Source organism: Neomonachus schauinslandi, chromosome 9 (genome assembly GCF_002201575.2).
Source record: "Neomonachus schauinslandi chromosome 9, ASM220157v2, whole genome shotgun sequence".
In the NCBI taxonomy this organism is placed as follows: Eukaryota; Metazoa; Chordata; class Mammalia; order Carnivora; family Phocidae; genus Neomonachus; species Neomonachus schauinslandi.
The window spans coordinates 105,987,965-106,012,585 of record NC_058411.1 but is presented as its reverse complement, the minus strand read 5'-3'; the positions used below and the strand labels follow the sequence as shown (position 1 = coordinate 106,012,585).

The following is a 24,621-nucleotide window of genomic DNA, read 5'->3' as shown; positions in this document are numbered from 1 at the left end:
CTCCTGCCCACCTTCATGCCCCAGTCACTATCTATCCCCCAGGTTCTTCCTTTCCAGTCCGTCTCAGCACTGAACTGAGAATGCTCTGACACATTGGCCTGGCTCCCTTTGCTGGAACCGAAGCGCCCTGCTTGTTGGCCCCGCAGCCCCGGCGCTGACGTCATAGGGGCTTGGTATTTGGTGAAGGAATGAAGGCAGGAAGGAAAGTCTGAGCTGATAAGGCCTTGGGAGCATTGTCTAGGTAAGAGAAAGGGGAGGTGCCACTCCTGGTCCCAAATCTTTCCTCGCTCGAGTTCCCCTGGGAAGAGGAAATGATCGGGTTTTGCAACCAGACTTGCCTCCAGAGCTCAACTTCTTTCACAACTGGCAGGGCAATTTTGGCCTTGATTAACCAACCAGAGCTTGTTTTCTAACCTGCAAATCGAGGGGAAGGACACGGGTCGGGTTAAGGGCCCGGCCCAGTGCTGGACCAAAGCACGGTGACCTTTCTCAGGATGCCACACCCCGAGTCACACTATGGAAAGCCTGGGCCCCAAAGCATACCCCCTGCCCTTGGCTCCAAGCACCGGGCGCGGGTCCCGAGCACCCCAGGGGAAGCAGCGGCGCACCGTGGCCCACCCCGCCGCACTGCAGCCCTCGGCCACCCTGCCCAGCCCCTTCCGGTTCACGGTCCGTGGTTCCAACTCTCGCCGGGGTCACGGGTCCTGGAGCGGGGACGACCCGACCGGCCGCTCGCAGCCGCTTCGGGGCCCCGGACCCCGAAGTTCATCATGGTCCCTCCCCTCCCCCCCCGCCCCCAGCCAAAGGCCCTGGCCCCGCCCCCGTAGTGTCAGGGGCCACTGCGCCGCCGCGTTCGCGGAGGAGCCCGGCGCGCGACCCCTGGGGGCCCAATCCGGCCGGCGCGGAACAGGCGCGCTAGCCGCGCGCACCACGTGACCGAACGTGCTCCCGGCGCCCTCCGGGGGCGCGCAGAGGTCGGGCGGGCCGAGGGCCAATTTCCCATGGTCCCTTCATTTGCATACACAACGTTGGGAGGTTAGGGACACAATTAGACTTAATTTGGCCGTAGTCACAAAGATACCATTACTGTATGTACGAGATACAAACGGTCATAATGCCTTGAATATTTGGGGTTTTGAAAAGCGCGCAGCATAGTCACCATAATTGTAAAAGTATCGCTGTTCCTAGCTTTATATACTATCTGAGAAAGCCTGGGAGTCGTGCTCGCTTCGGCAGCACATATACTAAAATTGGAACGATACAGAGAAGATTAGCATGGCCCCTGCGCAAGGATGACACGCAAATTCGTGAAGCGTTCCATATTTTGTACCAGAGTTTACCTACCCCTGGGTGCAAACACTTTGAACCTACAGGTTTTATCTTTCCTTTCACACAAAGGAAACTGTAGTCCCAGGAGATAGAATGAGAGGAGGTGGGGCTTAGATTCTCCCTTTGCCCTGCTTTTTACGCCTGACCCCAGGCTTTGATCTTTCCCCGTGTTGCCCCTGCTTCCCCCTGCACTATCCTGAGTCCTACGGGACCTTACACTTAACGAAACGGATTTGCCAAAGTTAACCCGCTTCAGGTCCAAAACATAACAGGACCCTAGTGCTCAAATAGACCCGAGGGGACTGTAACAGGACACGTAACAAGCAAGACTCCTCATGCTGCCTCTCAATCTTAAAAACATAATAATGCCCACTCCTTCTTAAGCATCTACCATGTGCCAGGGGCTTCCAATAGCTCAGTATTCCTGACAGCCCTGCCTTGTGAGTACTATTGTCAGCATTTTACAGGAGACCCCGGGAGGTAAAGCACCCTGGACATGATCATATAATTAGTAAGTGGCTGCCGCAAGGCCCGACGAGACCTTTGGAGGCACAGGCCCGGAAAAGATCGGGACCCTGCCCCCATGTAATGATTGCAAAAAGTACAGTCTTACTTAGTAAGATGGGAAGCGAGGGAAAGTCCAGTAAAGTTCAGATTTCCTGCACTGACTTTATCAATGTGTTTTGAAATATAGGTTTCTTTCCGGGAGAAAAAATGTTGGTGCACATGCTTTGCTGGTGCCTGAGCACACTCGTAGTGGCCCGCCCCCCCCCCCCCCCCCCGTCCCCCCCCCCCCCCTGGGCCCCCCCCCCCCCCCCCCCCCGGTCTCTGCAGCCGCTGGGAGAGCAGCTGGTCTGCCTCCAGGGGCCGCACACCTCCCAGGCTCTGGGCTCCCCACAGTTCGGGCAGGCAGCAGACGCCGAGCCCCAGAGCCGCCCCAGGGCAGCGGAGGGTCCTCTCCCGGCGGGCGCTCGGAGCTGCCAAGCAGCGTTCCATCAGGGATCCATTTCTGTTCCCTTCAGTGAGGTGAAATGATCCTTTCCAGGTAACAGCCGAGAATGGGGGTCTGTGGGACCTCTCGTTGCACCTTCTCCTCGGCTCACGGCCTCCAGTGCATGGAGTCGGAGGACAAGCTTTGGTTTTCCTTTCTTCCCCCAAACATGCCTGGTTCTTAGGAGGAACTTGGGTAATTGGATGAGCAGTTTTCAAAGTCTCCTTCTGAGATGCCAAACAAGGAAAGGACCAATGTTGGCGTGACTCTCTCTCCTTCTAAAGAAACTTGTTATTCCACTTGGTATGACCCCTGGTCTTGGAGCAGAGATGAGGAAAGACAGGCAAGTCTTTGTCCTGGAAAAGCCAGAGACCTGGCTGATTTTCCTGGCTCTGCTCAGTTCTGTGAAGTAGATACCCTCTCCCGCCTTCTGTTACAGATGGGGAAGCTGAGGCACAGAGAGATTCAACAACTTGCCCGATGTCACACAACTAGTAAGTAACAGAGAAGGGGTTGAGACCCAGGAAATCTGCCTAGAGAGCTTGTGCTCTTAACCAAACACTATACCACCTTGGATGGTAGAGAGTGAGAGATAAAGCTGTTTAGAATGAATGGAAAGAGCATAGGGGTCCAGTTCTGCTTTTGCTGGTGTTCTGAATTCAAGGACAGGGGTTGTATTTTTGCAAAGGTTCAAGGTTATACTTTAGATCAGGGTAGCTGGAAATAAGTGGACAGGTATGTGCATGGTGAACTTGCAAAATGTGAAGGAGTGAAGGAGCACCCTCTTTGGGACACAGCTGGAAGAGGAAGAAAGTTTTCCTAGGCTGACAATCTCTTACCAGACACCTGCCCCCCAAAATAATCCTATTGATGAAGGGTCATCTGAGCAATAAACTTGTGCTTTATTAATATAAAGCAAATGAGCTCAATTGCCTCCCAATAGCTGTTGTCCAGAAGCACCTAGGGACTCCTCCCCTCGGGCATTTCCAGCACCCAGAGGAACCAGAGTTGGAATCCCTTCCTTGAGACATCTGTTGAGCTACTGGGATGCACTGGGCCCTGTGTTGGAGATCACAAGGAAGAGCAAGACGTGGCCCCTGTTGCCAGGGTACTTACAGTCCTAGGGGAAACAGACACACACAACCAAGGAGAACTCAGAGACATGAACACCCCCTGAGTTTCATTAACCAAGTGCCACAGGAATGAAGAGGTTAGTCCCAGGAATCCAGAGGTCTTCCAGCTGTTTTTGTTTTGTTTTGTTTGTTTTGCCGACAGGTTACCCAGATTTGCAGGATAGACGGAGTTGGGGATTTCCTCCCAGGGGGGTGAAAAGTCAAGCCATGTTTGCCTGCTTCTTTCTTAATCCCCAGACCCTGGACTCCAGAGCCGGACCTCCTGTGGGCACCTCCCGAAGCCAGGAGTGTGAAACCGAACACCTCGGCGGAACACCCAGGAGAATGTTCTGTGCTCCACAGCCCTCTAGCAATTCCCCAAACCCCACTTTTTCTCCCTAAGACAAGTCTCCCTAGTCTGGGGCCTTCGGACGTTGGCTGTCGTACCTAAATTGTGTCGCAAGGTGGCAACGTTGTGGCGAGAAATAGACTTTTTTAAAAATCCTGGGTTGTTTTTTTTCCCCAAAGCATATTTTCCCTATTAATGTTTCATTTAACTTAATTAGAATCTGGTAAACTAATTAAAGTAGCTACGAGCCCCGCAATCAGCAATAATTCGTATAATTATTGATAATTACATCCATACCAATCGTTCGGTTATTAACATTTGGGGGAGAACAAACCACTTCTGAAGGGACGAGGAACCCAGGAGGGGTTTGCGACAAAGCTTTCTGGGTCGGATCCGCCTACACCTCCAATCTGCAGGGATTCCGGCCCAGATGGGGCGCCCTTTCGGAAGAGCCCCAGCTGCCTACGGCCTTTCTCCCCGCCCCCCCCCCCCTCCACTTCGGGGGAATTCAGAAAGGGAAGGTGAAAGGAATATTTGCTGGGCTCCTCTGTGTGGGCCGCGGCCACGGAACTTCCTGCCCGGTTAGTGCCTGTCATTCCCGCTTCCCCGAGAAGGAAGTGCGGCTTCCAAAGGCGTGGCCACGCCAGGGGGTAAAGGCTCGTGCTCTCCAAAACACCTGCTCTTGCGCGCATCCGCCCGCCGCTCGGCCCCCGCACGCCCTGAGCACGCAAGTCCCTTCCTCTCCGCCCTCAGTGTCACCGTTGGTGCAGTGGGGAACTGATCTGGTTCATTCCACCCTAGGAAACGCTCGCGCGTAGGGTGTTCCTGCTGGGACACCGCGCCTCCCGAGGTGACTTCTTCCCTGGGCGACACCTCACGGTTTAGCCGGAGCCCTCACCGCCGTTATTTCTGTCGTGTCCTCTCTGTGACTGGCCCTCGGAATATCCCGGGACTGGAGGAGGGCTGTGAGCCCCAGCCTCCGGGGACCCGCCTCCTGCCTCCGCCGCGTGCGCGCGCGGGCTCCTCGCCCGCGCCCCATCCCCTCGGCCCGCCGCGCGCCCCCTGCTCGCCGCCCCGCCCCGGGCCCTCCAGACGCCCCGCCACCAAGCTTCCTGGCCCGCGCAGCCCAGAGCTCCCAGGCCCGAGGGGCTGGCCCCGCGGCGGGGGACCGGAGAAGCGCACGGAGATCCCCGGGATGTCGGAGGGCCTCGACCGGCGGCCCTGCGCTCGGCTCCCCTCCAGAGCGCTTCCCCGCGCGCCGGGGTAGGAGGCCCGAGGGTTATTCTATGTGGGCCAAAACGGAGGCCTAGAGGAATAAAGGGAGCGACACAGCACCCTTGCGAGTCAGCCGAGGAGGTGAAACTGGAAGCCAGGACCGAATGAGCCCCAGTACCCGGCGCTTTCCCGCTCCGAGCACACTCTTCCCCCCCACCCCCCTGCCCGAAAAAGTGCGCTGCAGTTTCCATCCTTTATCTGTAGCCTAACCAGCAGGTGCGCTGTGGAAACTGAGGCCGATGAGAGGCTTGCAGCAAGCTGAGGCCTCATCAACCGCGGCCAGGAACCTACCCCTGTCACACACACCCTGACACCCCTCATCCCCCAGTGGAGACGACCTGATTCCAGCACAGGGGGGCCTCACCTGGCTCCTTGCGCTGCTGCATGTCCGCGCACACTCTCGGACTGAAACGGACAGAACATTAAAAACTGCCAGCTCCCTCCGTGGGGGTAGAGGAGGGACAGGCAGGAGGACATCTGTGCACGAGCACGGAGTCACGCCCTTCCCTTCCAGGCGTGCCCAGCCGAGGTCCACCCGACGTACCTCGTCCCCCGCCCCCGGCCCACCCCAGCGCCCCCGGGCCAGGTGGGCGGTGCCCGTGCCTCCCGGCAATTCTGCTTGAACCTAGGCTTCCGGGCGGCGTCCCGTCCCTGAGAGAACGCTGGGGGTGACTTCCCGGTGGGGCAGGCGTGGAAGTGGGCACGACTAAACCCTCGGCCCTGGCGAGAGCTCCAGGGAAGAGTCGGAGACCATGGCACCCAGGAGGCCGCCGTAGTCCTCCTATCCCGGGCCGAGAGGCTCTAGGGAGGGTCCCAAACGCGGGGAGAGGGTGGCCTGGGGGGCAAACTCGGTGTGCCTGAAGGACTGGGAGAGAGGTCGGGGCGCTCGCTGCTGCCCACCCGAGCCCGGTGATTCTCAGCCCGGGCGCCCCAGAACTCGCGCCTGAGGTCTTGGAGCCGCACCTGTTGCGCAGCCCTCAGCCCGCCGCCGCCCACGTTCCCCCCACCCCCGCACTCCCACCTCCACAGCCCCAGGAAGTGACAGGTTTCTTTTTTTATTAAAAACAAAACAAAAGTCACGGATACAGGGTGGTCTCCCCAAACAGGCTCAAGGTGGTCTCCATCTCGTGAGTCAGTTGTCGCCCTTTTTAAAGTGCTGTTACATCAAGAGGTTAACAAGAAAGAAAAAAAAAATAGACAAAACAAAACCCAAAGGGGAATGCAAAATGGGACTGGAAGTAGGTCCAGGAGAAGGAAGCAAAATAATTTACAGCATAAATCAAACGGAACCCAATACTGAACCAAGAGAGACTCACAGTACAGTTATATCCATTGCACATAGCCACTTTGTCATTAGGAACAAGTTTCAGAAGTGGACGGGACGGGGGAGCGCGGGGCCAGCGCCCGCGAAGTTGCTACAGTGTGTACACAACTGGGGATCCGAGGCTGTGTGGGGCGGGGGAGGCCCCCCCTTTCCCCTTTCTTACCCCCTTCGGTCCAGTTAACCCCATGAGGTCCGATGCCCTGGAGTTCAACCGTGGGGCGAGGTGGTATTTACACTTGGAAACGGAGAAGGGGCCCTGGGCCGAGGCGCCCTGGCGGAGGGCGGGCGGGCGGGAGGCTGTATGTACATCGGTCGTGTCCGAATGGCTTGTTCCTCGCTCTCGGCCGCCGCGGCCGCGGGTATTTACAAGAAGAGAGCAGCATGGCTTGAGGGCGCGTGGGCGCGGCCGGGCCGGCCCTAGGGCAAGAGCGGGGGCTTGAAGGAGCAGTTGCCAGTGCAATGGCGGGGCGTCAGCATCTTGCAGGAGAAGTGGTGCAGGGCGTCGTGGGCTTCTGGAAAGACAGTCCGGCGGGCCAGGTTGAGCACCTCGCTTGCCTAGCCTCGCCCGCGCGGCCTACCGGCTCCGTCCACTCGCCCCGCCCTTCCCCTGCCCTCCTGGGGTCTCACCCACCCCCTTCTGGCTCAGGGGTTCTCAAGTGAACGGATCAGAAAAAGGTAGGCGTGTAAGCGAGAGAACCTGGCGATTTAGAACCACTGCGCTGGTGCAGTAGCCCCATTATGCAGAAGAGGAAACTGAGGCACAGAAAAAGGGAAGTCAATCTGCCCACGGCCAGATTTGGATCCCACGGCAGATTTCCCAATGCCCAGGGCTCAAGGGGTTCTTTTTCCCTATTCTATCGTTCTAGAATTATTTCCCCATTAAAAAAATCCCCATTTCCCTCCTCTTGGCTTCTGATCTAGGTAGACCTGGTCTTCCCCTCTCACTGGCCCCTCCATTTACTCATCCATTCATTAGCTCATTCACCATCCACTCACTCATCCGCCATCATTCATTCACTCATTCATTCAGTGGCACAGCCAGAGCCTGGCAACACTCCTATCTTTGTTCCCCAGCATCCGCACCTTTTAATTTCTGCTGGATGGCATAGCGCGCCTTCCGCTCTTGGTCGAGTTCGTTACACAGAGTGTCTGGAAGACATGGGGAGGGGCCGGTGAGGAAATGAGACCACCCTCCAGCCGGCCAGGGTCACAGCCCGGGCCTCACCCTCTCCCCAGCGCTCAGCCCCTCGAAGAAACAAATCCGGGAGACCGAGGGAGGGAGCATCAATGCCCCAAACTGCAGCCTGGAGGAGGGAGGAAAAGGCCTGGGATGGCGCTTAAAGGCAGACGGATCTAACCAAAATTAAAGCAAACTTAGGCATTACTTCCCAGGTAATTTTACGCCTCGATTTTTAATTTAGAAACCACGGAAATTGCCGCGATAAGAAGTTCAATCACTCCATGTAATGATGCCTGCAAGCCGTTTGCTGGGCTCGCTTGCCATTCTGAGGCTAATCAGAGTATACAAAGGATATTAAATAAAAAAAATAATTGTTAAATTACCTTCAATTTAAATCCAAATGACTGAGCCAACATTGCGGCTCCTGCCAGACGAGAGGCAGTTACGGCCCGTGCACGCGCTCACCTGACTCGCGTCTTACCTCTGACAATTTGCAGCTGTTGCACCATTTCTTCTCGATAAGCCAATTCCCTCTTCATTTGATCCTGAAAATTATCTGTGCAAATTGATTAAGTGGGGGCTGTGCGTCACAGCTCCCTCGGCCCCATTTCCCCACTCCCCATTCCCGCCCCCACCCCTTCGGTCTGGGGCCTTGCGGGAAGCCCCGGAAAAGCAGGGTTCGGCGGCTGGTGCGCGGCGCGCTGCCTGGCCTGGGCTCCGGGCGCGCACGAAGAAGGCTCTCGTGCTGAGGTGGGGTGAGGTGGGGTGAGGTGGGTCGGGGTGGGGGTACCTTTGAGACTCTGAAATTCTCGCTCCAGTTTCTTGCGGAGCTCCATTTGCTCCAGGAGCAGTTTTTGCAATTCGTCTGTGAGGGGGCGAGAGTGGGAGGTAAAGGAGGGTGCGCGGGACTCAGGCGTCCCCCACCCCCCCAACTACCAGCACCAAGGTTCTGCAGGTCCTGCCCTAGCCGGGAGACCCTGAGATGGGAGTTGTGGAGTGGTGGGGCCAGGAGGTAGAGGCCCTCTACACTGTTTTCCCATTTGCTTCCAAAGGATTTGGGCGAGGAAACAAGTTGCCCAGGGGAATTAAATTCAGGATGGTGGAAGCCATATTGGGCTTCTAGGCCCTGGCTCCAGGCGCTAACCAGCATGGCATCTGCTTTAAGTTGTTCCCAACTCCCTAACCTTAGAGGCTGGCCCAGGACTTGATTTACCCCTCCAAATGACACACCTAATCCCTCTCTTCAATTATACGAGCTGGGTGAATCTGGTCAAAGACTTGGACCCCTGCCCTGAAAAATACCTGTACGCACAACAGTTTGTTCACAATTTCAGGGGGTCCCAGGCCCCCAGATCCATACTAAGAGCTCTCACATAAAGCACCAATGATGTTGAAGGTAATTGCATATCCTTTATAATCTGTGACTAGGAAGAGTGAAAGACCACCAATTCTTCTTCCCCTTCCCACACCACTTTCCAAGCCCATCCCTGGGCTGGTTGAGGGCAGTGTGGTGGATAGCAGGTGGATGTGGAAAGCCCCCTCCGTGCCCTCAGAACCAGCTACAGAGAGATGGCAGGGGCTGCCCTGACCATGGAGCTATTGGGATCTGGGTCCTCCCCCTGGGGAGTCTCTCTGAGAAATCCCACCCTGAGCAGGTGCTGAGGAAACACAGAAATGGGAGGTAGAGGAGCAAAGTGGGGTCAGAGGCTCCAGTCCTCTGTGTCTCAAGGCACGCACTCCCCCTGCAGGTGGAGCAGCAACCCCAGGATCCCATTCTGAAAGCAGGCTCTATCCTCACCCCATTTAGGGCACTCTGTGTGTGTGTGTGTGTGGGGGTGGTTATGCATTAATTCCAGGAAAAAATTAACTTCTCAGACATTCCTAAAATAAATGCCTTCTTGCAATCTTGCTTTTCAGAAAAAGTCCTGTTTTCCAGTGAGGTTGGGAGACCCAGATTGCCCTATCTGTCACATGCATCAAGTTCTGAGGATCATTACTCATTGCTCTCTTTCACTGGGCTTTTCAGATAGGCCAGCCTTGGGAATCCAAACTTCTAATGAACCTCTAGGGGTTTGGTTCACTTTCCCCACTCCCTCCCACCCCACACCTCTGTGCCAGCATCATGTGCCCAGAGGATTATCCTTTCCACTCAATGAAAATTGATTCCCCAAGAACCCTGTCTTCCCACACACTCCCCTACAAGAACGGTTCATCTCCCCCAAGCAGGGTGTACCCCCATTTCACAGATTTTTAACCTCACCTCTGGCCAGGTTCTCGATATCTTTCTCCACTAGCTGAGTTCCTGTGATATCCAGGGTGAGCCCATCTTCACCTGGGATACAAGGGCAGGTAAGAGGGGTTCTATCCTGGGAGAGGCCTTGGGAGGGGAAGGATGAGCTGCTGGGAACTGTGCTAAGTCAGGGAGCTGCTCCGGATCTTCTGCCTTTAGAAGAGACAGTCACAGGCATCGAGTACCACCTACCTTCCAAGCTATCATTTTAGGGGTGTGGCCCTCGTTTTACAAAGTGACCCACTGAAGAAGGACAATGGACTCAGGGAAGGTAGGCTATCTTAGGGCAGGACGTGCCCTCTGACTTGCTTCATGTGGGTGATGGTGTCTCTCATTTCCTTTTAGCACAGCCCCTTCTCTTACCCGGAAGAGCCCCGAACCCACTAAGGAGGAAAGCAACTCAGAAAACCTAGCTTGCACCTCTCGCGCGGGCTGTTTAAATATGGATCAGCCAGCCGCACGAGGGGACCCGCAGCCGCTTACGCTCGATCGAAAACCCCTTTCGCAAGCAGAAGCGGTGGGCACCTGGGCGACCTGGGCCCCAGCTTCCGGGTGGGGTTGGTGCGCGAGGGTCCTAGGGCTCACCTCGGTCTGTATTTGCGGGACTTGGTTGGGAGATACTCCTTTGGTCTGGATAGGATTTCCTCGTTTCCAAATCGTCGGCGGTCGAGTGATTGTCTTCCTTATCTGGTTCTTAAAGGCAATAAACCGAGTTTCAAGGAGAAGCAAAGAAACCGTGACCCCGATACGGCCAGAGCTGCCACGGTCGGGGCGCCCGAGCCCTAATTAAAAGCGTTGTGGCCGCCGCTGGTTCCCGGCTGTGCGCCTCGGCTTGCACCCTCAGGCTTTGGGCCGGGCACCCCCTCCCCCGCGCGCGGTCTGCTCATCTCGCGCTCCACGCCCCCTCCCCAGCCCCTCGGAAAAGAACAAGACGAGCAGCCGAGCCCACCAGGGACGAGCGACCTACATCGCGCGCAGATACTGGGGCACCGCGAGCGCGCGTGGCCGCCGGGTCTGCCTACGCCGCTCCCGCCGAGAACGCGGCCCAGGCGTTGACCCGCGCAGGGTGGCGGCAGGGGAGACATCCTTTCGGGCTCGGCCTGCCCGGATTTCCGAGGCCCTCCGCCCCTCCTCTTCGAGCCACTGGGGCCTGGCGCACGTGAAGGGCTCCCCCCGGTTGGGCCGCAGCTACCCGGCGCTTCAGGGGTGTCCAAGCGCGCAGCCGAGCGCCCGCACCCTCCGCCCTAACCCGGCCTGCCCAGCAGGACGTCGAGGCCAAAACAATTGCTGAATAAATGAGAGGACCTGAAAGAGGTGCCAGGCGCGATTTTAAAAAGCATTTAAGCCAGTGTGTGAGGTGCACGTGAGCGTGTGTATGTGTGGTGGACCGGGAGGTTTGTTAAGTGACCAAACGATGGAAGTTATTGGGAGTTCTTACTTAGCTTCCTTTTCCTTTATTTTTCTTTCCCTCTCTCGCTTTCTCTGCCTCTCTTTTTTTCTCCTCTCGTCTTCCCTCGCAGGACCCCCCCCCCCGCCCGCCCCGGCCCTCCGCCCGCGGTTCCCACGTCACATTGGCCAGCGACCTCGGCAGGGGGGCTGGGGGCGTTACCGTGGGCCTCGGGGGTGCAGAGGTAGGAGGCCGCGGGCCCCAGCGCCGCCGCGCTCTTCACATGCTCGTCCCGCTCTGGCGCGTACACCTGCGGCGGCCGAAAATGACAGGCGGTTAGGGGGGCGCTTGAAGCGGCTCGGGGGCCGTTCGGCCCTGCGCCGCGGCCGAGAGGGAGAGCTGAGAGGGGAGGTCAGCTAGCCCGGGGGACCCGAGCGCCCCCGGCGGCTATGAGGCACGCGGCGCAGCCTGGCGCCCTCGGAGGCCGCATCACCGTTGTAGTTTCAGGGTCATTATTAGCGTCCTCGATAAATTATCAGAAAGACAAAGCGGCTCTCAAGCCCAAGTACTGTTCACAGCGGGCCACCCCCCCTCTTCGCCCATCTCCTTTTCGGCATCTTCCACCAGCCCTCACCCAGTTCCCCCATAAATGACGCCTTTCGCATCCAGCTAATGATTCGTGTTTTAATGGACCTAATGGAAATGTACAAGTATGCGCACCCACTTTCAAATGGCCAACGATTTCGGCTTAGTTGCACAGCCCCGACCGGAACCCGTGGCCCAGCCAGCCTGGGAGCCCCTCTCCCGCCCCGCAAGCCGTCTTGACAGCTGCCTACCAGGAACCCTGCGGTTCCCAAGGCCGAAGTTCAAAGGGACTCAGAAAACTACGCGTTGGGGTGGAGGAAGACTCCGGGACCGGTCCTGCTGGGGCCCAGCTTGAGGGAGACGCCGTCCTCTCCTCTCCCCATCATCTTGTCTTCCCCGGGACCCTGATCCGCATCTGGGTGCGTGTGCCATGGCCCAGCCCCGCACGCACTTTTCTCTGGCGTTGGGTCCCTTTCTCTGCTCCGCGTTCTTTCCCCAGACCCCTTTTATTTCTCTCTTTCTGTCTGTGTTGCTGAAGGTCTCTGCCTGTCTCCACCGCCCCTCCCCCCACCCAACAAAAAACGTAGCACACCCGTTTCTCAGGCCTGCTGCGCCTCCACACACCCCCGGATTTTCCGAAACCCTCACTCAGAGGTCCCGGCAAGGTCCGCAGCGCTACCGAAGCTGGGCCTACCCAGAGCAGCTGGGGCCTGCCGCTCGAACGCCTGCTCCGAACACAATTCCCGTCCCTAACTTGGCCAGTGCCTGTCCCACATCCCCGAGGTGCCGAGGGGTAAGCGGGGAGGCGCCACCAGCGAGGCGGGTGCGGGGCTCACCTTGGCCGGCGCGGGGCCCCCCAGCGGCCCGCAAGGCTCTCGCAGCTCATAGCCGCTGCTCGGCGGGCTCCTCTCAGGTCTCCGCACCACGTCGTCGGCCGCCAGGTCCCCAAATGTTGACCGGCTGGCTGCTGGCAGCCCTGGGCGGCGCCGGGGACGGGGGCTGCCGCTGTCTGGGGAGTCTGTGGGACCGTCGGCGCCCGAGGAGGTGGTAGACGGGGGCCCTACGGGCTGGTCGGCGTCCGGGCCGCCTCCCGTGCTGGGCGCACTGGGTACGCCCGGCTCGGCGTCGTCTGGAGCGCACTCATCGTCGGGGAAGCGGTTGGACTCCACGTCCACCTCGGGCTCGTCAGCAGTGTCCACGTCGGGCGAGGCGGAGTGGTAGCTGGAGCTGCCCTCGCTCAGAAAGTCTGGGCTCACGTAACCGCCGCCGGCCCCCGCGCCCGGCCCCGGCCCCCGAGCAGGCCCGGCGCCGTACGCGTCGCGGGCGCTACCGTAGAGCTTGGCGATGCTCTCGGCGTCCTTGACCACAGGTCGGAAGGCCGACACATAGGAGCCTTTGCGGGCGGGCGGAGGTGGCGGGGGCAGTGGGGCCAGAGGCGGCGGCAGCGCCTCGTCAGCGCCTTCCTCGTCCAGCGGCCCGCGGGACAGCGCGCTAGGACAGCGCTCCTCTGCGCCCAGGCCGCCCTCCTTGGCCGGCTCGGCACCGTCCAGCGACTCAGGGCCGCCGCTGCCGGCAGCCGCCGCCGCCGCCGCCGCTGCCGCCGCCACGGCGGCCGCCACGGCCTTGGCTTGGCTCTGCGCAGCTGGATAGGGCGGCACCGGGAGGCTGCCTGCCGCCGGCCAGAACATGGGAAACGTCGGGTACACGGTGGCGGCGGCGGCCGCTGCAGCCACGGCCGCTGCGTCCTTGGCTGCCCCAGAGGGCTGGTGACCCCAGAACATGGCGCCGCCACCCGGGCCAGGGCCTGACCCAGGGGGCAAGTGGCCGGATCCTGGCCCGCCCGCGCCTCCGCCAGGGCCCGCGCCCGCGCCGCTCCCGGTGCCTGGGCCTCCCTTGGGCTCGCCCGCGCCTAGCACCGGGTCGTCCTTTTTGGGGCAGAGGCCGAAGGCCGTGGGGAAGCCATAGGGATGAGGGAAAAGCGGCGGGGGCAGTTTCTGCAAGAGGCCAAAGCCCTTGCTGGGCACAGGGATCACTGGGTAGCTGCGTACGCCGGCGCCGCCACCAGGCCCTCCAGGGCCAGGCGGGCCGCCGGCTCCCGCCGCTAGACCAAGTCCCCGCTGCGGATGGGGAGGAGGCGGCCCAGGAGGCCCGGTGGCCTCGTCTTCGCCACAGCGCAGGGTTTTGTGGGGCGGCGGGCCTGGGGCCATCTCTGCCGCGCACCCCGGGCCGCCCCCGGCGCCAGCACCACCCTTCCCCTGCCCACCCGACCCGCCATTAGCGCTGCCGCCGCCTCCTTGCAGCGAGAAAGTCCGCTTGCGGGTGCCTCCGTTGAACATGGCCTTGACGTCCTCCCAAGCGTGGCTCAGTTCGTCTGTGGCCGACTTGTCACTGAGTTTGAGATGACGGCGCCACGAGTTGAAGTTGGCGGCGTCGGGCTGCGTGTACTTGGCGTCGGGTGTGCGGTGCGAGTGGAAGATGAACTTGTTGGGCGAGAAGTACATGCTGCAGTAGCCGCACTTGATGCACTTGGCACGCGAGCTGTTGTAACGCGCGGGGATGAAGCTGCCACGCGAGCCCCACGCGCACTCGTGCACCACATCGAAGGCGAAGTTCTCGGGCAGCTTGGGTGGCTTATGCTCTCCCAGGAACGACTTGCACAGGCGTTCGGCCTCGCGCTTCGTGATCATACCGCAGCGGCGCGAGGAGATCGGCATGGCCCCGGCCCGACGCAGAATCTCCAGCTGCACTGGCGTGCACTGCACGCACGTGATGCCCAGGGCCACCCGGCGGTTGTGGATCTCATTGTAGCTGTAGTTCTTGAGGAGAGTGTTGGAGATCTGCGCCAGGCAAAGGCGCTCCTGGCCGTCGATGACCAGAGACACGATAGGCACCCCGTACAGCGACGTCTCGCCCACCTGGTTGGGTTTGAGAGCGCTGGAGCCCGAGTAGGGTTGCAGCTCCTGCTTCGAATTGGGTGAGGAGTTGCCCTCGCGCCCCGGCCCCAGCTGAGTGGTGAGAGCCTCCATGCCGCCGCTCCTGCGAAACAGAGAAAGTAGAGAGCAGATGAGCCATTTTCAGCGCCACCGTGGCTCGGCCCGCCCAGCGGGGTGCGCCGAGTTGGGCGCGCGGGGAAACTTGGCTATGGGGAGTCCAAGCTCATTCGTCCCCTGGACGGGCGCCTTTTGTTATTCAGACTCGTGCTGGCGCCACAGCAAAAGCCCCCGGGGTTTGGGGGAGAAGAAGGGGTAATTGAGACCTCAAGAATGCCCCGGCAGCTAGGAACCCAATTTTGTTTTCGGATTGTGGAGGAAGTGGGGCCCAGAGACGGAGAGTGACTTGCCCAAGGCCACACAGCAAAGCCATTGCCTAACCCAGGCTTCCCAACGTCCAGATCCGTGCGCCTTTGGCTACCCTCGCAGCCTGCCCTACCCGCCCGGGTCCTGAAGCCCGGACAGGCTGCCCCTCTGCTCAGTCGCGCATGCACGCGGGCGGGCGGGGGAGGCGCTGGGAGGGGTACGGACATGGGAAGGGGCGGTCACTGCCCATCTCCAGACAGCAGGGGGCGGGGGGGGGCAAGGAGAAGGAGGAGGGTCTCGAGGCCGTGGGCGGGGGAGGGGCGGGGGGGGAAGGAGGCTGAGACGACCGCTGTTCGCGGTGCTGAACCCGGCTCTCCAAAGCACTCTGCGCGCGCCTAGCCCCAGGGCGGCCCCCACCGCACCCAGTTCCGTGCCAAGCCGGTTCCTCGGAATAACAGCACTGGTTTCCACAAACCCGAGCTTCTCCTCTCACGCCCTGAGCCTCGCGTTCGTTGAGCAGAAAGATTCCGGCTGGAAATACAAACCGTTTTTTTCCCCAGCCATCAGTGGAACCAGGGTCACGCAGTTCCTAACCACATTTTCTGCATTTTTAGCTGCGCTCCGGACCAAAGCCGGTTTCCATCCGGGTTAGCGCGTGGGGACGGAGGGGTTCTCGAGGAAGTTTCTCAGGAGCCACTTCTCCTTTGCTTCTAACAGCCCATTCCCTAAGTTTTCCTCCTTCTTCAGATATGCCTTTCCTGCTCAGGCTAAGTGCAGTCTTTCCGGGCTCTGGGCTTCCTCTTTTGGGGGCGTCTCCTCTCTGAGTATACTTCAAGCCGGGCTGTCCCAGTTCATACGGGTTGAGAAGAATCCTGGCCGGTGTCCGAAGCCACAAGGCTCCAGGTCAAAAGTTGCTGCCGGTCCCGCGCTTTGATCTCTGGCCCAGGCAGGGAGGCAGCCTCTCCCGTGGACCTCAGCAGCGGGAGGACCCAGGGACTGATGTTTGGGGCCCTCTAGGTCGCCTGGCCCTGCCACGTGTCCTCAGACACCAAAGGCTCTCATCGGGCCCACGGCTGCAGGCGCTCCTGAGGCCCAGGCAGCTCAACCCTGTGGGCCCCTCCCCTAAACTCGTCAGGAAAGGCAAATCCATTTTCAGAGGGGCAGCTCCAGCGAGACAGGGGATCCGAGTTCAAAAGCCTTCATTGAAGAGACTGGGCTCCTCTTCTGTCTGTCTCTTCCCCTCCCTGTTTGTCTAGGTGCCCCCTCATCTGTCGATCTTATCTGTCCCTGAGCTGCTTGTGTCTCCCAGCTCGCTCCTCTTTCTCCCATCTGTCTTCATACCTTCTTCAAGTATCAAGCTATTTATCTGTTATCTGTCTGTTTCATCTTCATCTCCGCGGATCGAATTGAAACAAGTTGACCCTCCTTTCACGTTGAAGTCCCTTGTAACATCTTAGGAGGCAAAAACACTGTCCTAACTCCCCAGCCGACGCAAGCCCTGCACCCCCCTGAAGAGCTCTCAGGCGGGCTGGGGGGGGGGAGGGGGGGGGGGGGGCGCTCCGCGGCTCTGGGAAATGACGATGTCTTCTCGGTTTCCCGAAACCTGCAAGTGTGCCCTGCCCGCATGCAGTGAAGGATGCTCCTCAGAGCAGAGCGCGTCCTCCCCAAGCTGAGGGTCTGGGGGCCCCGCGGGCTTTTCCGGAGTGGAGGGGGCTCTGGGCCCCAGAGCCAGGAGAAGGGGGGCCCTAGGAAAGGAGCCGAATTTCGAGGGCCAGAGCGGAAAGCCCGGGCAATGAGCTGTACGCAGCGGCCAGGAGCAGCCGCCAGGGCTGCTTGCGGGGCCCTCTCCGGCTCCTGGGGCTTGAGGGGTGAGCTTGGAGAGGGCGACGAGGCGGGAGGCGGACAGCAGTGGGAGTGGGGCAATGGAGTCTTTAGGTATAATAATAAAAACAGCCGCTAGAACCCAAATCGGAACTAAACGAAAAAAGCTGTAGGGGCAGGGCGCGGGGGCTGCGGGCGACCGGACGCGGGTACTCACCGTGCGGCGGCGGCTGGAGCCGGGCGAGCGGTGAGAGGAGGTGCGCGGCGGGCGGAGCGGCGGGCGGGAGTCCGGGATCCGCCGGGCTCTCCGGGTGACGGCGCGGCCCCTCCCCGCGCGCGCGCACAGCCGCGCTCCCGGGCTCCTCGCGCTCACACCCGCGGCCCCGCCGGCCCCTCCCGCGCGGCGCCAGCTCTCAGCGGGCGCGGGACGCCAGGGCCCCTTGAGCGAAGACGTGTGCCGGGCGCCGCTGCCCCCGAGGCCCCCGACGGGCCCGGAGCCGAGGCCGAAGCCTGGAGCGCATGGCGCGGCGACGGGCACGGCGCGATCACAGCCCGAGTGGCGAGGCCGGCGCGGAGCGGGCGCGCCTGACAGCTGCGAGCCGGGGCGCCACACCCACCGCCCGCGCAGTCACTCGCGCCCTCCCGGGGTCCTCTAGCCCGCGGGCCACGCGCCGCGCCCGCCGCCTCCTGCAGCTCCCGGGTCTGCGCGCCCCAGGTAAGCGGCCGCACACCTGCGCCCTGCGCCCGGCACCTGCGGCCCACGCTCGCCAAAGGGGACAGGAGGGAGGAAGGGCCTGGGGCCGCAAAGTTTGCCTCCCTGAACGAAGTGGGGAGGGCCCAGCTCTCCGCGCCTAAGGGCCAGGCGTTGTCTGGGCCAAGGCCGGTTGACCGGGCTGAGGAAGGCTCTGGAGGAAGGGGCGTGAGGAAGGGCATCGCACTTTTGGGCCAAAGCAGTGAATCCCGAGAGTGGCCCCGGGGAGCCAGTTGGGTAACCAGCGGCCAGCTGGGGCAGAGATAAGGGTGTGGGATATCGGGGCTGGGTAGCTGGGAAGGGGCAGGATCAACTTTCCCCACCGCTTCTGATTTGGTTGGAAGGCGTCAGGACAGCTCCAGCCTGGGGAGGGGCGACTCCATCACTAAGCAGTGGAATTGGATTTGGGCCACCCCTCCCCCCCTTGATTGCCTCCCTCCACCAAGAGCGACCTGCCCAGGGTAGGCACTAAGTCATCGCTGGGAGATACCCGGGGTCAACTACTTTCTAGGTGGCTGCTAGAATCTTCTCCAGGTGTCCTGCTACCTCAGTTTCTCCGAGGTAGGAATTTAGCCCCCTGATGCTACAGACACCCCTTGGCATCTTCTTTCTTTGCAAAGCTCCATTTCTCTCCACCCTTCTCTCCCCTCTCTGCCTGTAGGTTTCTGTCTTCACTATTCTTTCCCCACACTACCCCTTTGGGTCACCATGTTCTCCCTTTCAATCTCCGTCTCGACTTCATTCGAGTTACCAGTCTCACCCCCTCCCTATTTGTTCATACCCGGGCGCCCCCTCGCACCCCCCCCCCATGGCATTAAGTGTCCTTAATGGACACGTTAATTAAACTGTAATTAATCATACTGTCCAGCCTAAGTTTGAACAATTACCCTAATCAAACAGAAGTTAATAATGGCAGGGATGGCCCGGGGCGCGGCGGGCCGCCCGGGCAGGGGGCGCAGCGGCCACTGCGGCTTCCGACGTTGGCAGCAGCGGCTAGCGCAGCCCGTCCTTGGAACCCGAACGGCGCCATAAATCTTCCGCGGCCAGCGGCGCGGGGTCGCCCTCGCCCCCGCCCCCTCCTTTTCCCTTTCTCTCTGGGTTACAGGCCCTCTCCCCTCCTGCATTCCGCCTCCTCTGGGGTTCGTCACTCCTTCTCCTTCGTCAGTCCACTTCTCTCCTCTCGTTTTTCTCTTCTCCCCTGGCTCGCAGGGACCCTGGGAGAATCCTCTGGGGGAGCCAACGGATGGCCCAGGCCTTGCCCTTGGAGAGAGGGGGCCCGGCCTGACTCGTTTGTCACCTCCTCCCCTTGGCTAACATGTTATCCGAGGCCTCAAAAACTACCCCCAAGTTTAAGGGTTCTGTCTGCTCTGCGGGGTCCCTTCTAGAGTGGCCTCTTGCTCTTTCACCTCCCTCGGTTTCCATCTTTCTCTCTCTTGGACCTCCTTGCCTTTCTCTCTTTTCTCTCAGAATCTGCTCAGCCCTTTTCTCTGCCTCTGTTCCCTCCATTAATGTGTCTTTCCCAGGCTTTGCTTCTGTCCGGCTCTAACTCTACCTCTCTTTACCCTCCCCCGCCCCGTTACACTTCCCTCGGAGGTAAACAGGAACCCATTTTCCATCCCAGTCCGAAAGCCACCCCCACCCTCCACCTGCTCATCCCCCTTCCCTCTGCCCGGCCTCCCCCATCCCATAATTACAATCCTGTTCGGTAATTATTCTTAGGCTCCTAATGATTTTTTAAAAGGCATCTCAGAATTCGGTGTGGTAGTGACAACGATCGCAGAGCCAGGACGCCCCCGGGGTAGTGGGGAGGTGGGAGTGGAAAGAGGAGGGGCAAAGCCTGCCTGTCCTGCCTCTATTGTACTGTGAGGGCCAACAGCGCCTCCGGGCCGACCTCTAGGGCGTTTCCGGCAGCCGGGCCCCAGGGCCCCCGGGGACTTCTCAGACAAAAGTTCCCTCCCCGGGTTGTGGCACTGAGGCGGTGCAGGGGTCGCCCCTGCGTCTCCGTTCAGCACCAAGCTGCGGACAGCTCCCTGCACCCAAGACTGGCTTCGCAGACCCACCCAACGCTCCATCCAGGATCTGAGCTGGAGAAAGACGGCAGGCGTGTGGAGAGAGGCTGGGGAGGTGACATCGCTCTCTTGGGGGGTAGTGGTCTCCAGTGAGCGGGTCTCGGGGGTCGGGTCTGGGCTCTTCTCTGGACCAGCATCCGGTTGGTTAGTATCACCATGAACCGCATTTTACAGTTGCACAGCCGGTTCTCACAGTGGCCGTGGGAAGTAGGGATCATTTATTCCCATTTTACAGGCAGGAAACTGAAGGTCAGGAAGTGAAAGCCAACCCACCCAGATTCCCCAGGCAATAAGGGACGCAGACTGATTTCCCAGACGCCAAATGTACCTTGCACTCTGCTGGGAGAACCTCACTTAGTGATGGGAAGATAAGGGATGTGCAGGACCGCGCAGCTCAGGAGGAGCTTTTATTATCACACAACACGTCGTGCAGAGGAAACAGGCCTAGCAATACCAGGTCACTTGCTCAGGTTCAGGCAGCCAGTGCGGGGCAGCGCTGGGGACTTGAACTCGGGCTCAGACGGGGGAGGATGGGACCCGTCTTCCTCAGAGGGAGCTGTGGATCCTGCAGCCCAGTGCAGTCTGAGAAGCCCGCGGCACTCAATGCCCTTGGTCTTTCTGACCCCCATTAGCGCGGATTCTCTCTTTTATCCATTGCGGGGTGGCACTGAGGTCGGAGGGCCGGACTCCGGATCACGTGCTCCCCCCCCCCACCCCCGCCGGATCCGCTCTGCCTCCGCGTCCCGGGCGTCGCGTCCACGCGGCCTGGCGCCCGGGAGCCCATTCCAGCTCCGGCAAGGGCTGGGGCTGGGCGGCCGCGCCTTCTCCGCAAACACATATCTTTTACCAGTTGAATTAACGGCAGTTTTCGTCAGTTAATTAGGTTTAATTTACATAATGAGTACAGTATAAAGAGGATTGGGGATAATCATGGGGTACGTAGCGCTTACTGTGTAAACACGTATTCTGAATTAAAAATCAGATGTAATTAAGGCGCGCAGGCCCTGTTTAGGCAGGGTTTTAATTGTAATGAATTTCTAATTAACACTCAATGATTGCCAAATGCAAAGGGCTGTAAAATTTTCTTGTAGTTTTGCTAATTTATTGTTTACTTAATATCTGGATATTAATCCGACGGCCAGATAGACCCGAACCCCGCCCGGCGGCCTCAGCCCGAGCCAGTGAAGGTGGCTGGGCGGGGCCTGCTGGGCCGCAGTCGGAGAGCAGTGGTGAGGCAGGGGCCCCAGAACCAGCGTAACTGTGCTCGGAGCTACCCGCCCACCTCGCTCTGGGTGCGGCCGGGAGGCCTGAGGCTCCGGGAGGGCCGGGACTTGCCAGAGGCTGCACACTCTGGGTTTCTGTCGCCCAGACCTGGCTCTTTGGAATCAGAGGCCAGGCCAGCACTCCTCCCAGCGGAAGCCTCCCAGCTCCTGGTCATCGGAAAGAGCAAGGGAAGTTGAGGCCCAGAGCCAGTTCTTCTGTTCACCACTTGAGTGACGTGGACCTTCACTTGGCTTCAGTATCTGTCTGCATCTATAGGATGGGCACACTGTCCAGCACCTATTGAGAGCGAAGGATTGACCCACTCAGGAGGCTCATCTCTCTTCTGGAGCCCTGGGGGGGTGGGGAGTGGGACCTAAGCACCCGGGCTAATGTAGATTCCAGAGCCAAGAGGCTTTGGGAAAAGTTCAAAGGTCATAAGGCCTGGTTTTGCTCATCCTGGGGTTTGCTCTGCACTTGGGGAAGCAAGTTAGGCTGGGATGGCCTGAGTGGGGAGCCCAGGACCAGATTTCTTTGCCTCAACCAGACATAGAAGCCTCCAAGACCTGAGCAGAGGGTGGGCAAGTAGCTGGGCTGGCCCCAGGGCTCCCTCTCCCTCCAGATCTCTAGTTTGGGTCCCTGCTCATATCCCAGCTACCCTCCCCTCCAATGGCTCCCCTCTGGTCAGCACCAGCTTAGCCACAAGCCTCTTTCCAAGGTCCTTAGCATGGGGAGACTGTGGGCACGCAGAAACTTCCTACCAACTGGAAGAAATACACCAAGAAAATTCAATGGCATCTAGGGACTTCTGACCCACAGAGCAGACTGGCTTCACTTCTCTTTCCAGTGTCTGCCTTTCAGAAGTCTCAGAATGATCTCCTGGACACAACACTGGGCCTCCTCTAAGCCTGCCTCCTTCCCTGGGCCCGCATCCCTCCGTCTCATACTGTTTTGTTTTCATCATTAGATTGCTCACCAATTAATACTTCCCAAGTAGTTATTTATTTGTGAGTATTTTTTGAATCTCTCCCTGGAATGTTTTATTTGCTATTGTATTCCCGGGGGGCCTAAAACGGGGCCTAGCATACAGTAGGTACTCACCATATTTGTTGATTGAATGAGTGAACAGCATTTGAGCATAAAGGCTGTGAGCCCCAGCCCAGGTTCCAGTTGACTTGCTGGCCATAATGACTGAACGATACCCTTGGTGTCTAGTGGCCAATTGGTTCTTCAAGAGTAGAAGGTTCTGTGCTCCCTAGTGATGTCTAGGAGGTCCTGGGATTCCCACCATCCTCACAGGTTCAGGCAAGATTCCTCAGGTAGAGCCTCCAAAGGCTTGCTCTCTTGAAAGGTGGGGATAGGGGTGCCCGGGTGGCTCAGTCGGCTAACTATTGGTTTCAGCTCAGGTCAGGGTCTTGAGATCAGCCCTGCCTCCTGAGATCGAGCCCCACCTTGGCCACCTCGCTCAGGGTAGAGTCTGCTTGAAATTCTCTTTCCCTCTCCCTTTGCCCTTTCCCCAGCACACACTCTCTCTCATTCGCTCTCCAAAATAAATAAATAAATAAATAAATAAATAAATAAATAATAAAATCTTTTCAAAAAAGAAGGTGGGGATAGGTCCTGGCAGGCAGGTAGGGGAACACCTGGTGGGCTTGCTGAGCTCTCCTTGGTTGTAAGAGGCTTCCTTCCCAGGGCCTCTTTCCACTCAGCGTGGATGCGGAGGGCTGGAAAGAGGATGGACTCTGGAGCCAGCAAGACCTGGGTTCAAATCCCAGTTCTGCTCTGAGTCTTCAAACCCGCATCAATGGAGTAGTCATAAGGGTGTTACGGCAATGTTATAATGATTAAATAAGCTGCTGGGTGTATGGCACATACCCAGATCTGGGGCTAGAGGGAGGTGCCTAGGGTGCGAAATTTAAGGAGACATTTTCTTTCTGGGTCCTGAAAATCCTTCCCGTAGTCTCAGCCTGCACAAAGCATGTGACAGAGTGGATGCTCAGCATACGTGAGTTTTTCCCTCCTCGACAGCCTCAGATCACTTCCAGACAGCTGCCTGAGCATTGGTGGAGTCCAGGTGCTGGGACAGGTCAAGTTTTACTAAGGTGTAATTCACATACCACACAATTCACCTATTTAGAGTGTACAATTCAATGGTTTTTGTATATTCAAAGAGTTGTGCAACCATCAATTTTAGAACATATTTATCACCCCAAAGAAAAATCTCGTACCCATTAGCGATCACCCCACAGCTCCCCACCCTCCCAGGCTTAAGCAACCACTACTTTCTGCTTCTATATATTTGCCAATTCTCAACATTTCCTCTAAATGGAAACACACCATGTGTGGTCTTTTGTGTCTGGCGTCTTTCATGTCACATAATGTTTTTAAGGTTCATCCATGTTGTAGCTTGGATCAGTGCTTTATCCTTTTTTATTGTCAAATAATATTCCTTTGTATTGGTATCCTTTATTTTGTTTATCTGTTCATCCATTGATGAATATTTGGGTTGTTTCCATTTCTTGGCTATTATAAATGAGGCTGGTATGAACATTCATGCGCAAGTAATTTGTGTGGTTGTATGTTTTAGTTGTGTGTGTGTGTGTGTGGTTGTATTTTTTAATTTCTCTTGAATATACATCTAGGGGTAGAATTGCTGGGTCATTTAATAACTCTACACTTAACCTTTTAAGAAACCATCAGACTTTTTCCAAAGCACTGCAATTTTACATTCTACCAGCAATATATGAGGATTCTGGTTTTTCCACATCCTTGACAACACTTATTATCATCTCTCTCTTTTAAAAAAGATTTTATTTATTCATTTATTTATTTATTTAGGGCACGCCAACATGTGTGTCAGGGGTGGGGAAGGGCAGAGGGAGAGAGAGAATCTCAAGCAGACTCCCTACTAAGCACAAAGACCTGATACAATCTCACGACTCTGAGATCAGGGCCCTGAGATCACCACCTGAACATTAATTGGCACCCTACTGGCTTTCCTGGTTGGGAGAAATGATTATCCTTCTTTCCCCAGGAGAGATGGGGCCTCCCCAGAGAAGGGCTCCATCAGCCTCCTCCCTCTGCAGATGCAGATGGATGTTCACCATAGTTACTCAAGAATTAAGAACCAGTCATTCTGAGTCAAAACCAAGAGTCAGATGCTCCACCGACTGGACCACCAGGCGCCCCATCGTCTCTTTTTTTTTCTATAACAATAGCTATCTTTGTGGGTGTGAAATAGTATCTCATTGTGGTTTTGACTTGTATTTCTCTAGTGACTAATGATTTTGAGCATCTTTTCATGTGCTTATTAGCCACTTGTACATCTTCTTTGGAGACATGTTTGTTCAAATCCTTTCCCCACTTTTTCAATTGGGTTATCTCTAGTTTTATTATTGAGTTGAAAGAGTTCTTTTTTTTTTTTTAAGATTTTATTTATTTATTTGAGAGAGAGAGAAGGAGAGAGAGAGAACACATGAGAGGGGATAGGGTCAGAGGACGAAGCAGACTCCCTGCCGAGCAGGGAGCCCGATGCGGGACTCGATCCAGGGACTTCAGGATCATGACCTGAGCCGAAGGCAGTCGCTTAACCAACTGAGCCA

At 58.1% G+C, this 24,621-nt stretch overlaps 1 protein-coding gene and 1 non-coding gene across 2 annotated transcripts; one reads left to right on the top strand and one right to left on the bottom strand.

Annotated features, from left to right (window-relative positions):
* The first annotated feature begins 1,220 nt into the window (after window positions 1–1,220).
* On the top strand, window positions 1,221–1,327 carry LOC123325746. Its single transcript, XR_006540604.1, has one exon. It is a non-coding gene; the product is annotated as a U6 spliceosomal RNA (small nuclear RNA).
* Window positions 1,328–6,797: 5,470 nt separating this feature from the next.
* Window positions 6,798–15,185, bottom strand: SKOR1 (SKI family transcriptional corepressor 1). Its single transcript, XM_044918212.1, has 9 exons — window positions 15,079–15,185; window positions 12,659–14,858; window positions 11,460–11,547; window positions 10,436–10,543; window positions 9,821–9,892; window positions 8,351–8,425; window positions 8,042–8,116; window positions 7,464–7,529; window positions 6,798–6,892 (listed from the first exon to the last, which is right to left on the bottom strand). Exons 1-9 carry the CDS (start codon window positions 15,183–15,185, stop codon window positions 6,798–6,800), a joined length of 2,886 nt encoding a protein of 961 aa, XP_044774147.1.
* Between the last annotated feature and the right edge of the window lie 9,436 nt (window positions 15,186–24,621).